Source organism: Urocampus carinirostris, chromosome 3 (genome assembly GCF_059441175.1).
Source record: "Urocampus carinirostris isolate Australia breed hairy pipefish chromosome 3, RoL_Ucar_1.0, whole genome shotgun sequence".
In the NCBI taxonomy this organism is placed as follows: Eukaryota; Metazoa; Chordata; class Actinopteri; order Syngnathiformes; family Syngnathidae; genus Urocampus; species Urocampus carinirostris.
In genome coordinates, this window is record NC_142351.1 from 19,849,276 (window position 1) to 19,866,201 (window position 16,926).

General features: G+C 40.7%; 1 protein-coding gene across 2 annotated transcripts in view; it reads right to left on the reverse strand.

Moving 5' to 3' along the window:
• LOC148369029 (paired box protein Pax-7-like) overlaps positions 1 to 15,945 on the reverse strand; it is a 60,608-nt gene extending 44,663 nt beyond the window's left edge. Inside the window, exons 1-4 of one of the 2 annotated variants that reach the window (XM_088330946.1) lie at positions 15,574 to 15,945; positions 13,288 to 13,523; positions 12,977 to 13,121; positions 7,491 to 7,634 (exon numbers count right to left, since the gene is read on the reverse strand). In XM_088330946.1, coding sequence (XP_088187072.1) covers positions 7,491 to 7,634; positions 12,977 to 13,121; positions 13,288 to 13,523; positions 15,574 to 15,658 — 610 coding nt within the window. In that variant the 5' untranslated portion in view covers positions 15,659 to 15,945. The remainder of the gene's footprint in view (positions 1 to 7,490; positions 7,635 to 12,976; positions 13,122 to 13,287; positions 13,524 to 15,573) is intronic. The other variant, XM_088330947.1, reaches the window with a different exon arrangement.
• Between the last annotated feature and the right edge of the window lie 981 nt (positions 15,946 to 16,926).

The window sequence follows — 16,926 nt, forward strand, 5'->3', positions numbered from 1 at the left end:
GACCGAAATGTTAGTCATTGGTCCATCTAAATGCCGTGACTTATTCTCAAAAACTGCTGTGAACATTGACAAATGTCACATCACACAGAGTGACTCAGTTAAAAATTTAGGTGTCATATTTGACCCTGATCTATCCTTTGAAATGCATGTAAAGAAAATTACTAGAACCGCTTTCTTCTATCTTCGTAACATTGCTAAAATCCGTTCAATACTGTCTCAGTCTGATGCGGAAATTATAATTCATGCATTTGTTACCTCCCGTCTCGATTACTGTAATGCACTACTCTCTGGTCTCCCGAAGTCTAGAATCAAGTCTCTTCAGCTGGTACAAAATGCCGCAGCGAGGCTTTTAACTAGGACAAAAAAGTACGATCACATAACACCGATTTTGGCTAACCTGCATTGGCTCCCAGTTAGCCATAGATGTGACTTCAAGGTTCTCTTAGTATTGTACAAAATCATACATGGACTTGCTCCCTCTTATCTTTCGGATCTGATTTGCCCCTATGTCCCGGTCCGAAGCCTACGATCTGAGAGTGCCGGTCTTCTGGTGATCCCAAGAGCAAAGAAGTGTTCTGCTGGTTCGAGAGCGTTCTCCATCCGGGCACCGGTGCTGTGGAATGCTCTTCCCCCTGAGATCCGATCTGCAACCTCCGTGGAAATGTTTAAATCTAAACTTAAAACTCACTTCTACTCCATAGCATATGAATAACCTACTCTTCTCGTCGGCTGAAAAATAGTCTGTGTAATATAGTGTAATAATCTGTGAAGCCCTTTGAGACTCTTCGTGATTTAGGGCTATACAAATAAAGATGACTTGACTTGACTTGATGACTGTTGTTTCAAGCGTTGCTCACCAACTTTGTGTGAATGCTCAGACCCGTGGAAAATTACAGATACATTGATCTGGGTTACATTTAGGCATTTTCGGTGGCCTGGAACAGATTAATTGGTTTTCTATTATTTCATATGTGGACAATTTGTTCGAGATGCAACAAATTTAAGATATGAGCTCTATCCCGGAACAAATTAATCTTGTTCGTAGAGAGGCCACAGTATGTGAGGAAAAAGTACCATGTTTTCACGGCTACAAGGCACTTAAAGCTAATACATTTTCTTCTAAATGTGCTATAGTAGGGTGTGTGTGTGGGTGTTGTTATAAGGCAGAGGTAGTAAAGGACATCATGAAATTGTTGAAGGGTGGGCGTTGATTGGTTATGAATAAACAGGAACGGGTGGGCATTAGTTGTTAAAGAAACAATGAAAATTGGTGTTGTACAGTAAATCGTGTCACTCGAACCCACCACGCATCACCATCGCTGTTGAACCGTGACTACGGTTGTCCATTTCAAGCCTCACACAAACCAGAGGACATTCACAATCGTCACCACTGATATTCTGCATTAGAATTTAGACGGATGGCGCCACCTTCCTTGGCACCAATGTCGCAATTGCGGCAGACCCCTCCCATGGTATCTTTCACACCAGCATGCTGTCTTCTTTTTGTGTGCATTACTTCTAACTTTCATATCCGCACAAAACCTTTATTAACGCCGTCAGATCGCAAAATTAAAGGTGGGGTGCGTTGATGTGGTGTCCTTAAAAAAATTTAAATTAAATATTTTCTCTATTAGGTATGTGGTGACAATGCCCAACTAAGTTCAAAGAGCCTTTATATCCATACCCAACGTGCCTATCTGCTTTTAACATACTTTCCCCCTCTGTTTTTCAGTGACACATTACCCTGGAGGATAGGAAGCAGGGGGATACAGGAAGGCGAGTGATCTCACAAGGGTAGTCTCATTTCTTTTTTTTTTTAATCCCAGGATAAAAATGGTGAAAGTAAGAAAAGCACTCTTTCAAACACAGTCCAAATGCCAACCCAAACCACAAAAACATGAAAAAGAGTTTATACAAGCGCATCTAAAAATTTAACATCCTTGCACGGGCAACAGAAGGAGCTGCAGTAATGATTTCAGCCAGAAGAAGGCGTCAGCAAGTCTCATCTCATCTCTCATCTCTTTAGCTGCACCGCTTATCCTTAGTAGGGTCGCGGGGGTGCTGGAGTCCATCCCAGCAATCATTGGGCAGTGGACAGGGGACACCCTGAACTGGTTGCCAGCCAATCGCAGGGCACACAGGCACAGACAACTCGCTCGCTCATTCACACCTACAGACAATTTGGACCGGCCAATCCACCTGAAATGCATGTCTTTGGAATGTGGGAGGAAACCGGAGTGCCCGGAGGAAACCCACGCAAGCACGGGGAGAACATACAAACTCCGCAAAGTCCAAAGCCCGGTAGCTGGATTTGAACCCACACAGGAGGTTCCCAAGACCTTAGAACTGTGCCGCACACGCGCTAACCACTGGGCCGCCGTGCTGCCCGGCGTCAGCAGGTAAAATATTTTAAAGTTATGGACACTACCATTAACTTATGAATTAAGTCTGTGCCCTGCTTCTTTTGAATAAAACTATTCAATCCTCCATGATTAAAAAAATAAAGTGTCATGAGCTCTCTCTCTCTCTATCGGGCAACCAGCACCAATCACCTCCCTGCTCTGTCAGAGCACCCTGATCTGTTCCACCTGTCTATTCTCATTTACCACCAGCTATTCTGAATTCCCTGCCAATCAAGCTCTGTATTTAAAGCCCTGCCTTACAGCCGACCTTCGTCAGATCGTCTGCAAAGCCTACACCCGGAACCTGTTTCTCTGCGCTTCTGACTCTCAATCTGGACCTGTTTAGCTATTCTGTCTTCTCTTCTGCCCGGGTCTTCCAGACACGTGTTTTAGCTACTCCAAGACCTGCCACACCAGCCTTGTTGTTCGGTTTGCTCTTCGTTCCATCTTTCAAGCCATCCTCCTTAAAGGTAGTCCAAAATCTCCACTTAGAGATTTCTCTTAACTCCAAGACCCTCTCTCCCATTTCCCTCCATCCCTGAATAAACTTTCTTAACGTGACACAATTGTGGTCCTTGTCTGTCTGATCCTCAACATAAAGTCCATGCAATGAGAAAAAAATTAACTGATGGCTTGACTTGCTGTTACTTCAGTAATATTTCTATCGTTCGGGGCTGAGGTGTGTGCCGAATCGAAATCCTTTGTGTCACAATCGCCCTCTGCTTTGAGGCAAAGGAATAGCGTGCCTCACTCTGCAGACATTCAGAGCAGTAATACATTACACACTGATTATATGAACAATATTCATACTAAATTTTGAAAATGTAAAAATATAGAAAATGAAAAACCCAAAATAGTGAAGTTAAATGAGAAAGGTCTTTAACACTGATCAAATATATCGATTTAATACATTTTAAATGTTATATTTCCAGGATGACAGGAAAGGAACAGCCTCACCGGCCTCCCCTGACGGCACGTCACTGAACTGTATGTAACATCAAACTGAGAGGCGTTGACAGCAAAATGAAAGAACTCACTTTTTCAATGATAAGTGGATTTTTTTTTCTATTGAATGAAACTCATCTCATCTCATTAGCCGTACCGCTTATCCTCATTAGGGTCGCGGGGGGGCTGGAGCCCATCCCAGCCATCTTCGGGCAGTAGGCAGGGGACACCCTGAACTGGTTGCCAGCCAATCGCAGGGCACAAAGGGACAGACAACTCATTCGCTCATTCACACCTAAGACAATTTGGACCGGCCAATTCACCTGAAATGCATGTTTTTGGAATGTGGGAGGAAACCGGAGTGCCCGGAGGAAACTGAAGTGTATTATTTCATGTAAAGCAAACCATCCACATGCTTTTCTATTATTTTCCGCCCAACAAATGCCGAAAAAAATGACAATGTCGCGACCAGCACACAGGGTAGACCCAATCGCGTAACATTTTCTCACAATTTTATTGTAAGAAAGAGGAAGGACAGCGCCCGCGATCCGATGCTCGCTGGACGCGGGAAGCAAGTCGCTCTCGCAATCACATTGTGATCCGAATACGGAAGTGGATCTTCCCTAGCGGGCAAAGGCGGTGTCAGGGACGGAAAAACTGGTCGGTAGCCGGGACTGGGAGAGCAAACCGTGGTCGGGGTGGAAACGAGTCATAAGCCAGGACGGGAGAGTAGACGTAGTCGGGATCAAAAATGGGTCTTAATCCGGGACGGGAGAGCAGATGTGGTCGGGATCAAAACAGGTAGTAGCCAGAGACAGACGGGAGCAAAAACGGGACAGGTGGGAGTCAGGGTCGAAATAGGTTTGCCTTGTATAAATAGAGGTTTGCAGGCGGACTGATAACCGGGACAGGACAGGGCTTAAGTAGGGACAGGGAGCCAATCAGAGCCCGCAGCGGTTGGCGCCAAATGAGCGGGCACAGCTTATTCAAATCAGTAATTATGACAGACATATACTTGCAAATGAGCCCTTTACAACAAAAACGAGGTGTAAATAGTGTGATAATAAATTCCTTTGAAAGCGTAAATCAGGTAAATGTAACTCTTACATGAAACTCATTCGGGCTGTTCCGAGGGGAAAAAAATCCACATTCACTTGAGAACTTTAAGAGCCTGGTCTGCACGAGAGCGTGCATGCATTTAAATGCCCCTGTTTTCTTCTGTGTGAGACAGCAAGGGGGGGAATGGAAAAGGGAGGTTAATCCTAGTTCAAAAACACTGAAGCAGAGCCCAGGATGGAGCCTGTGACCATTGTGTTATCTCCAGCCAACATTTGGGTTCCCTTACAATTGCAATCCAGGATAGCAGCTAGGAAAAGAAAATGTGCTATCAATAATAGCTGCAGTACAACCGCCGCTGAACTGCTACCATCTACGGCCACCGGCCACCATTTTCCTCCCATCCCGAGTACTCACGCTCTCAACTCCACTTCGACACGCTTGCGAAAAGGCAATTATAAACAGGGTTGGGTAGGGTTACTTTAACTTGATTACTTTCAATTACTTTTGGATTACTCCAATACCAAATATGCTAATAAAAGACAAAAGAAACTAAATATGAATAAAATGACTAAATTTTGTCCAGGCTTGGGAAGTAACGGAATACATGGAACGGCAAAAATGGCATTTAAATATATTTATATATATATATATATATATATATATATATATATATATATATATATATATATATATATATATATATATATATATATATATATATATATATATATATATATATATATATATATATATATATACACACACACACACACACATATATACACACACATCCTGCCCTGTCCCCTGCCAGATGGACATCTACTCCACTTGGTATCTCACCAGAGCCTTAAACATCATTAAAGAAATCCAGCCCCTCCAATTTGGTTATACTTTTATAATGACAAAAAATGCCATTTATAATTTTTGTACTAGATAGAATGTTCTTGAACATTCGTTCAGGATTTTGAAAAAGATCATTTATATACAGTCAATTAAATAGAAGCTCATGAGTATTTAAACTTTGCAATATAAAAATGAACATTAAGAAAATTGTATACGGTTAAATTGTTTTAGGCAAATGTCACTTCAATTGAGTATTTTTGCTGATTTATGTCTCCAAATAATTGCTTTTTTCCGAATCATGCTCAATAAACAAAATCACATATCGTTCTGTGTGCATGCTGCCAATGAAATGCATTTTCCTCCCACAGGAAGAAACCAACAGAGCAATAACTGGAATTAATATTTGCTCCCGCAATCCAAAGCACACGGAAGGAAACCTTAAACCCTCATGAATTTTTTCCCGCCGTGGGCTTGGCACCATGAAGTGAGCTGCCCAAAAAGATGAAAGTGAAAAGAAATAAAAGCTCAATTTAATCTGCTTTGGAGCCCCGCATGTGCCTGGAAGTGTAAGAGTGAGGGCTGATAGGGGATAAATATATTTCTCGCGAAGCCTTGGGGCTATTACACAGCCGCCTATTCAGCAGACAACAGTTTCATTAGCAGCTGTAGTCCTTTAAATCTCGCCGTGATTAGAAGATGACAGAGACACACACGGGGGCTCATCTTTTCAGCATCGCTTGCGACGCTTGAAATGAGGACTGCAGATTAGTTAGAGCAGAGCAGTTCGTTTCATTTCTAAAATTGGTCAATACATAATAGAATTACTTACACACACATATATACATATATTTGTATATTTATGTATATACGCTGCCCTTTCCCCTCCCTGATGGACATCTACTCCCCAAAACATCATCAAAGACAAGTTACCGTATTTTCCGCACTATAAGGTGCACCTAAAGGCCTTTATTTTGTTCAAAAGCTGACCATGCGCCTTATAATACAGTGCGCCTTATATATGGATCAATACTAAGTCGCAAAGTCTTGCAACTAAGGCAAGCAGCCACCAACTAGATTTTCCCCCGAAGGCGAAGTCGTCCTAGGTGTATGCTGGGATTTATATACCGGCGTTTCATTTCCTAACCAATGTGTCAATCATCATTTTAATCAGTCACTATTGGCTAAAGTTATTCGGAGGTAAAGGGGGCGGATCCTTTTTATCATTTACAGGCTCACATAGGCTAAAGGGGCGAAACAAAGCCTGCAATTTGCCGAAAAAAATGAATGTGAATCACACGTTGGGTTGCACAACGGCATAGAGAAAACATGCTTTACTATTCTGTATTTGTAAATATTTTATTCTCCTGGATTTACTACACTCACGGTTGTAAGAAGACCATGGTTACGTATCATTAATGAACGTGATGGCTGCAAGAAAACTTAGGTGAGCTGTGCGGCTTTATATTTTCCCGGTATCTTGTTTTAGAACGATCTTGATGTTTCTGTGATGAGTCTATTTTTAAACTAAATTCAATTCAAAGTGTTTATTGTCACATACACAGTAAAGAACCCCGTTTCCCTGCACAATAAAATTCTTACTTTGCTGTCCACACAGTTGCCAGCAAAAAATAAAATGGAAACTAAGAAATGTTTAAAATTTCTTGAATCCCAAGACTTTAACATTCCGAATGATATTTGGAACGATGCATTTGAGTGATTGGTGACATCGTACAGACACTGTTTCCGTACATGTCTGAGACACGTATTTGCTTCTTTGCAAGCTTTCGGAATGTTAGGGGGGTAATAAGTTTGACTGAACTATCTGACTGTTTTGTCAACGTTACCATTGTAGCGCCTTATAATCCGGTGCGCCTTATGTATGGAAAATATAGGACCAAAAACTATTTTTTGGGGGTGCGCCCTATAACCCGGTGCGCCTTATAGTGCGGAAAATACGGTACATACAGCACTCCAATTTCGCTATATTTTTGAAATGAAAATAAATAACATTTATTAATTCTTGTGTTCGATGTTCTTGAATATTCGTTCAGCAGTTTCGAAAAAGATAATTGATATTGGCACAAGCGTGGAAGCAGTTTCCCGCAGGCCCGACACTTCATCAATAAGTCATGAGAAAAAAAGAGGGGTCCTTTGGGGGAAGGCGGGATGTGTCATCAAATGGAGCCCTGCTTTTGCCCAATTTGTCAGGAAATCCCTGAAGGGGGAGCAGGGCGGGCTTACCTTTGTCCCTCAGGATGCCATCGATGCTGTGTTTGGTTTTCTTGTCCTCCCCTTCGTCCTTTTTGAAACATTCGTCGTCCTCGTCCTCGTCCTCGTCGTCCTTTTTTCCAAAACGAGCTCGCAGGATTCGACTGATTGAACTCACTGCAGGGGGATGGGAGGCCGAAGCATCATTATTTATTGGAAAACTAAGCAATCGTGATGTACCGTATTTTCCGGACTATAAAGCGCAACTGAAAACCCCAAATTGGCCTGAATTTTAAAATTGCGCCTAATATCCTAGAGCGCCTTATATACGGCAGATTATAATGGATACGATTGGAAGAGGATACACTGCTTTTGTGACATATTGAAGGCCCAAATGCTCTTTGTCCAGTAAATAACTTTGTGTTTCGTATATTTTTTGGATTCAAATAATGTATGTATTAAAAAAACAAACAAACAGATGGATAAAAATAAAATGGTTCCTTTCAAATAAAAAAATACATTTGTCAAGAACCAGAACAGGATCAGGACCCAATCACGTGACGTTCTGACACAAGCTTTTATTTTACAGGAGATGGGGAGTCATGCACGTTAGGCAGCTGGTCTGGCGTGGAAAGACAGGAAGCCAGAGACCGACGAGATCGATTCCAATTGCCTTGGTTGATACCAGACAGGACGGGACAGACAATATAGATAAGGAATCGGGATATCGGAAATTAACAGGAGAAACTAGACGGGAACAAAAACTGGAGAAAATAACAAACAGGAGAAAAACAGACGGAAACAAAATTGGAACCTGAAATTAAACAGGACAAAAATAAACGTGAACAACACCGGACTGGAAATACAGGAAAACAGGACCGAGTCAGAATCCACGTCTTGTGGGGCAGAAGTTCGTTTGACGGGCTGACAAAGGAAGCAAGAGAGCGCTGGGCTTAATATAGACAGAAAGACAACCTCTCAACGAGCCGCATCTGGAGACACACGGGCGGGGCCAATTAGGCGCCATGGCAACCATGACATTATTAGATAATTAAATAATATACTTCCGTTAAAAAAAACATGATAAAACGCCGCTGACAGTCAATGCCAAGGTCATCTCTAATAATAATAATAATAATAATAATAATAATAATTTCCTTGTATTGTCATTCTGTGTAACAATGTACACAGAACGAAATGTCGATTGCACCTGACCCGTTGTAGCGAGCCGATGCAGCCGCAGCCAACAGAGGGCGCCACCGACCACTTTTTAAGTCTTAGGAATGACTCGGCCGGGGCGCGAACCACCGACCTCCCAGTCTCAAAGCGGGCGCCTTACCATCTAGGCTACTGAGCTGAGGGCGGGATGATGCTTTGCAGCAAAAAAAACAACGGCAACCATATGATGAAGGTGCTGCATCTGAGTCAGACCAAGAAGATTTACGGGCTAGTATAGTAACCATGGAAACAATTACTACCGGTTCCACATGAGGAAAAATCCTCTACTCCAAAAAGGCAGGGAGAGGGGTGGGTCGGCCTTACTTGCCCAAGACACACCACAGGAAGTGTTCATCTGACAAGCTAGGTGGGTAAGGGATCCATGAATTGTGATTTTATATATTTATTTATATGCAATGGGATTAGGACCCCGGTCGTTTTTGTGATGGCTCTGACACTTCACGACTAGAACCCCACGGGTACAGATGACGAAGATACCAAAAGGCATTGGAGCATTTCTCATTATCACACTATTTTTAATCCCAATGCAAAAAACACTATTTTGCACAGTGCCTCCCCACTACTTCACTTGTGTTAATAACGTTGTGGAGGACAGAAACAGCATACAGAAAATATTTCAACAAAATATGATAGAAACTCTTTTACGAACGAATATATTTTAAACAGAGAGGTTATTGACACACATGTTAAAGAGTGGAGAGACTCTTGAGGCTATCAGAATGCACTGTGCAGATTAGTGTTTCTGGTACCATGAGTAAAAATAGTGTGAGGGTCTGCGGGGATGAATAAAGTATCTATCTATCTATCTATCTATCTATCTATCTATCTATCTATCTATCTACCTTGGTCATATCCCTCAAGAGGGGTGACCGACAGCAAGACACACACATACAATAACAAAGAAAATAAAAGGGAAATAAATAGCAAAAAAATACACAAAAATTTTTGGACCATGGCCAACCCAATTGCCCAAACACCCAAACAAGTTAGGCAACTCGGCACCCAACTTGGTCATGCTTTCGTCCCTCCAGATGAAATGGGACACCAGAAAGCGGCCATGTCACTCGGGTCAGGGTGACACAACACACTCTTTTGTTCAGCAGCAGGGCCCGACAGCTTTCACTGGTTTACCCCTGCTGCATCATACAGGTGCCGATAACATATAATATCTATTTGAATATCAGCTTTAACACCAATGCTCTGGTAGTACAGTGTTAGCGCCTTCACCGCCGCAATCTGTGATCGATTCCCGTCTCAAACAATGTTTTGCGATTTTAATCAGCGATATATCGTCTGATTGATCATTGCAGAATTATATGCTATAATAGTATGAACAGCCGAACGGTTAAACACGAATAAAAACGGTAGTTCTTACTGTAATCTCAATGTCATGGGCCTTAGCGCCTCATAGACCGTTGTGATTTATATATGGAAAATATATGACTATTTTCTTAGGGGTGCGCCTCCTAATCCGGTGCACCTTAGCGTGCGGAAATTACGGTAATTTGCAGATTAGCAAAGCATTTACCGACAAAATACCAACATTGGGGCTACAAAAAAATAGAACAAGGTATAGATCAAGATTAAAAACATTTATCAATTGTACATGCGGAGGAAGAAGAATGCATTTTATTGAGGTCAGTAAAGTAGTTATATGTGTGTACCTGTTTACTCCTCGTAATAATTTAATTTATTCATGCATCGTAAGGCCTCAATTTTTCATAGTATTATTTGGCCTGAAGCTCTTTATCATTTCATTTCGTTTCATTTATCATGCTTATAACATTATTATTAATATTACTATTATGATGATTGTGATTATTTATATAGCTATTGTTTTTATTGTCATTATTAGTTTTATTATATGAGAATCATTATAATTGTCATTGGAGTTGATGTTTGTGCGCGTGCACGTGCATGCATCTGTTAGTGGGAACCCGTTAGAATGCGTGTGTGCGCGCGTGCGTGTGTGCGCGCGTGCACGTCTTCGTGCGCGCATGGATACGGACGAGTGTGAGCCTTCCCAGCAGATAAAGAAAAGAAGAAGAAAAAACATAAAATAAACAAGGGAAAGAATAAGAAAGAAAAAAAGAAATGAAAAGCTTGGAAAAAATAAACGAAAAAAGAAATAAATAATAATTCAATAAAAAGCACCAAAAAAGAATAAAAGGAAGAAAAGATAATAAGAAGATCCAAAGAAAAAAGACAAGTTTTGGGGGGGTCTTTTTGATCAGTATATTAGCAAAAATAATGTAATACAATGTACAAAATAGACCCTAATAGACCCTTGGCGCCTTGCATGGCTGCACGGCCGCTATCGGTGTGTGAGTGTGTGTGAATGGGTAAGTGTGAAGCACATTGTAAAGCGCTTTTGGAAGTCTTCATTGACTTGAAGAGCGCTATATAAATGCAGATTATTTCATTTCATACAAAATAGATTACGAATTATTATTATATAGTCTACCAAGTTATAAAAGTAGCTTTTTTTCACTCCCCAGTAAACGTTTATATCATTTAACTTTTTTCACATTAATCAACTTTAAAGTCAAGCAACTCTGAAAAACACACAACGAAATGTCAGTTAAAAATGTTACTTTTCAGTGCAACAACAAAAAAGAACTACCAAAAAATAGGATGAACTATACCGTTGTTGTTTTTTTAATAAAAGCTTATAATGAAACACATACCTGGAAAAACTATTAAAATCATAAATAAATGTTTTTGCAAATCCATTAAAAAACACAAACCAATTTTACCCTTTCAAATACTCAACACATTTTAAAGTCAACCACACAGAATCCATGGAAAATGCGTGTTGGCCAATCACAAGAGGGAAAAGGGTCATTCTAGTTGTGCCCACCCATGCATTTGATACACCCCCCTGAGATGCATGTCTGGTAACGGCACTGGGCTGGATGATAGAACATAGTACTGAATATTGTCATTATTTTACTGATTTAACCCGCTTGGGAACAAAAATCCTATATATGGCTCTTTTCATGAATACATATGGCTCCGAAATAAAATGTAACTATGGCTCATCCCTCTGTGGCGTTCCAAAGTCAAGTGATTTCATCCCGATTTTGGTCCATGTAAAGCCGAAGCTACTTAATGCAGAAGTTCGATAAGAAACCTTATGTATGCAAATATTAAGGACGCATACAGTGCTATGCCACTGACTGTACTGTCTTGTACCACGGACAGACTGAAGAGATCTTTTCTTCCTCATGCCATGAGGCTCTTTAACTCCACCCGGAGGAGTAAAGGCCCACATTAAACCACACCCCCTACATTGCATATTACCGTATTTTTATTGCAGTGTGTATTTTATGTAGTACTATTTAAATACTCTACACAACACGCTACAGTGGGTATTAGCACGTCACTTTGGGTATTTGTATATTGTATTCCTTTTGCTTTATTATTGTATTGTTCTCAGCGCAGGGATGCTGCTGGAAATGTGAATTTCCCTGCGGGGATGAATAAAGTATCTATCTATCTATCTATCTATCTATCTATCTATCTATCTATCTATCTATCTATCTATCTATCTATCTATCTATCTATCTATCTATCTATCTATCTATCTATCTATCTATCTATCTATCTATCTATCTATCTATCTGTCTATCTATCTATCTATCTATCTATCTATCTATCTATCTATCTATCTATCTATCTATCCATTTAAACTGATAAATAAAAACCCGGCAAACGACTTTGATTGGGTGAGCAGTACAGGTGGGCGGATCCATGCCCACAGCGCAAGAACTTCCCTCTCTCTCTCTCTCTCTCTCTCACTCAGTGCAGTCTACACCGAAAGTGAATATGACGATATGCTTATCGTTTGCAGTAATTTGTGACATTTTTACAAAAGAACTTTGCATGCACATTGTTTTGAAACCGTTATTAAGGACAAATTTCAGGGGAAAAAAATTGCTTAACTGAAGGTGGAAGACAAATTGTAAATGGCATATTTACATTGATTTGAGACACAGGATTTGGCATTATTATCATTTCATACATTTGATTTAATCATCAAATGAAACACAGTGAAATAAAATGTGCTGAAGAATTAGCTTTTGACTAGAGAGTGTGTTTGGCAGTTTTGTCAATTTTGTCTGAAAATATATGCTGTGGCTCTCTCAATTTATTTTTAAAACATGTTTTGCTTTTATGGCTCTTTGGGTCAAAAAGGTTCCTGACCCCTGCTCTATAGGAGCCTTACTACTTCTTTGCAAGTCGAAAGTATAAGAAAAGAAGAAGGTGAAGCGTCTTACCAGCGAGAGTCTCACCTGAAGGGACGCTGGTCCTGTCGCACACGCCGTCCTTGAGCAGCCGATCTCGGATCTCCCAACTGAAAATTCCCGGACTGTCGCTCTTGTACTGCTCGATCCGCTTCTCCACGTCAGGCGTCGCTACTTGCTGCATTACGACACACACGACCACGTCACTTGACACGATGCACACTAATGTTAATTGCACGTTTTAGCTATTTTCTCCAGATTTTCAAGAATTCCACTTGAAATGCACGTTTTGGCTTTTCTCCAGATTTGTGCGCATGCGCCCTTCTCGAGGTTCCAAGACTCACCCTAGGCTTGCTGCCCCCGATGGCGCCGGGCCTGATGGAGCCAGTCTCCTGGTAGCGGCACAGGATCTTGGACACGCAGCCGTGGGACACTCTCAGCTGACGGGAGATGACGCAGGGGCGGATGCCGTGGTGAGCCATTTCAACGATTTTGTGGCGGATGTGGTTGGGCAGGGGTCGGCCGTTGATGAAGACGCCCCCCAGCTGATTGACACGGCCCTGGCCTAAAGGCGTGGACACTGCGCGTGGCACAGGAATTAAGAAAGAATGCATCCTCATCTTTATATCAATTGTAAATCGATAAATATGTCACTAATGTTATTATTATTTTATAACTGTTATTGTTATTATTATGACTCCTTCTTTTACTTCACCTCTTTAATTGTACTATTAATGGGCCAGTCTCTATAACGTTATAATATTTTCCCTGATTTATTCTGACTCTCTTTCATCATAGTTAGTTTTTGGAGCCTATTAGATGGAGTGCCATGTCTAATCTCGTTGCATACAATGTTTCACCACGTTGATCAATTCAATTCAATTCAATTCTATTCTATTCTATTCTATTCTATTCTATTCTATTCTATTCTATTTTATTCAAGTAAAGGCCTTAGGCCTACACTATTATTAAGATATTAAACGAAAACATTCTTAGACTTGAATTCATATTTTCGTTTGGTAAAGAAAATATTTGTATTTTAATTATCATATTTAAAGATTAAAGCTTCTAAAATGGATATCAAAACAGAATGGTCTTTTATCAAACATAGGCAAGTTATTTCTTTCAGTGATATGATACACAAATTAATTGAAATATGAAGGAAAACATCATTTTGAGTGTGGATGCAATTGTTGAGATGTTACAAAAATATGCAAAAAGTGGGAGCAATAGATGATCCGGAATTTTCCTTAATGATGACTTACAGAAATGCGAAGAGAAATAAGTAGTATTGAATGTGGGTCTCAAATGCGCGATCATTTCGTGAGAAATGTTAACGAGTTGTTTGATGTGTTGCAATAAATACATAGAAAGGTATTGCAAAATTTAATCTGTTGTTTATTTAAATGAAATCGAAAATGGAAGAAAAACATCACCTCGAGTTTCGGTTGCAAATGCACGTTCATTTCGTAAGAACTATTAGCAGAATCGTTTGTGGTGAGACAAGAAACACACGAAAATGTTTGACAATTTTTGATCATTTGACCATAGACTATAAGAGAGGAAAAACTCGTGTGTGGCTTGCAAATTCGTGTTCATTTCACGAGAAAGGTTAACGAAATTGTATTGAAAACGCAGGCGCCTGTGTGATTTCTCATATGTACGCTCCTAGAACGGATCATATTTTTAAGGGGTCTCAAACTCGACAGAATCAACTCACAGGTCGATTTTCGATTGAAAAAAGGTAGTTAAATTGTATATTATCAACCAATTATTATTGTTTGTGTGTGAGTTTTTATTTAGGTGCACCACACAAACAAAAACAAACATATTTAATTAGTAAAAGGAAAGAATAAACTATTGGCACAAAACACAAATATGCGATACAATACTATAATACATAAACTAGTGCCCAACGGCCCGCAGTAGGCCGAAGCAGAGGCTTTTACGTGCAGACCCCTAGATAATTTTTGTCCTTGCAGAGAGGACATATTTAAAATCAAAACAAGAAAACAGAACATTACCCTATTAAGGAAAATTAGAAAACAAAGAAACGGCATTTCAAACTTATACTAGTATCGCTAGTGAATGCTACAACATATAACACCCAGAGAAACTCTTGATATATTAATCTTCTTCAGTATAATTATTCAAAATACGTACAGTTTTTTTTCGATCATTCTTGCCTCAGAATGTAAAATATATTTTTGGTTCCGATGCTACAATTTGAGACCTTGACATTCATCTTTTAGATTCGTAGAATTTGACAAGGTTGTATTTTTTTTTAGAACAGAATAGAATAGAATAGAATAGAATAGAATAGAATAGAATAGAATAGAATAGAATTTATAGTTATTGTAACCTGTGAAATCCACAACGAAATTTAAAAAAAGACATCTTGATGACGCAATAAAATTTATAAGATAAAATACTGCATTTTAAAATATTAAGTAAGGTTCTATTTTTTAATTTAAAAAATAAAAAGAGCCATTCTGATTCAAAACAATAAGTTAAGGGCAGTAGTATAAAAATAAACAATATTAAATCAAAAATAATTTAAAAGAATAAAAGATTCACCCCATCCTTTTATTAGTCTATCATACCCTTATATAAACAAATATCGTGGGTACCTTCCAGTGGGAAGCTGCCCCGTGGGTAATTCTGTCCGGAGGCCGGGCGCATCATCCGCGGCACGGTTCCCGGTAAACTCGTCATCGTCGGTTACTTTTGGAATAATCAGGAAAAGCAGAATAAATCGATCCTGGGAACAACGAGCACCCCTCGAGCAAAAAGTGTCCGCCACTTTGAGAGGTGCAGGGTGATGAAGAAAGCAGAATGCATGCGGAGGGGATTCAAGGGCGTGGAAAGTCGGCTTGTGCAGCTGCGTGGGCCCACGTGGACTGCGTCATGTGTCACAAATAGTGAAAGGGAACTAAGACTTGCTAGGAATAGGAGAAAAGGTGCAAGGCATTGGGGGGATGCGAGGGCAGGGTGCAGGTCTCCTTATAGGTTGTTCTCACCTCCTTGCTTTTAGACAAAAGCTCCAAGTTTAACAGCCAATGAGATATTAGAGGTCTCTCTCTCGTGCGTGCTTGTATTTCAGATGTCTTGCTTTACTCCAGGAGTGTCCAAAACGGGGTGGGTGATACTTGGAATTTTGGTATCCGATCAAGGTAAATAGAGGGTAATATTTCCACACACAGGCAGCACGGCGGCCCAGTGGTTAGCACAGTTCTGAGATCCAGCTACTGGACTTCCTGTGCGGAGTTTGTATGTTCTCCCCGTGCTTGCGTGGGTTTCCTCAGAGCACTCCGGTTTCCTCCCACTTTCCAAAGTTGTCCCTAGGTGTGAATGAGCAAGCGAATTGTCTGTCCCTGTGTGCCCTGCGACTGGCTGGCAACCGGTTCAGGGTGTCCCCTGCCGACTGCCCAAAGATAGCTGGGATGGGCTCCATCACCCCCGCGACCCTACTGAGGATAAGCGTTGCAGATAATGGATGGATGGATGGATTTCCACACACCTCTGTCCGTCAATTCTGAGGTCCGGCTCATCTTTGAAGAGCAGAATGACGCTTTACATCAGAGACAACGGCGACCAGATGATGAGGGTGCTTTATCTGAGTCATATCAGGAGGCATCTCCAGCTACTCGCAAACGAGTAACAACACAAATTTAAATGAATATTTAAACAATTTAAAAGTCGTCCTGCTTTTGATTTTTTGAAAAAATGTTTACCTGGATATTAGTTGTTAGAGGAGCTAAAGCTTCTTTAAAACTCTTAAAAAAATTAGTACCTGCAGGTGTATTTGCAATTTGGTATTTTTTGTGTTGTCTAAACAGTGCACCCATCTATCTATTATCTGCACCACTAATCCCCAGTAGGGTCGCCGGGGTGCTGGAGCCCATCCCAGCCATCTTCGGGCAGTGGGCAGGGGACACCCTGAACTGGTTGCCAACCAGTCGCAGGGCACACAGAGACAGACA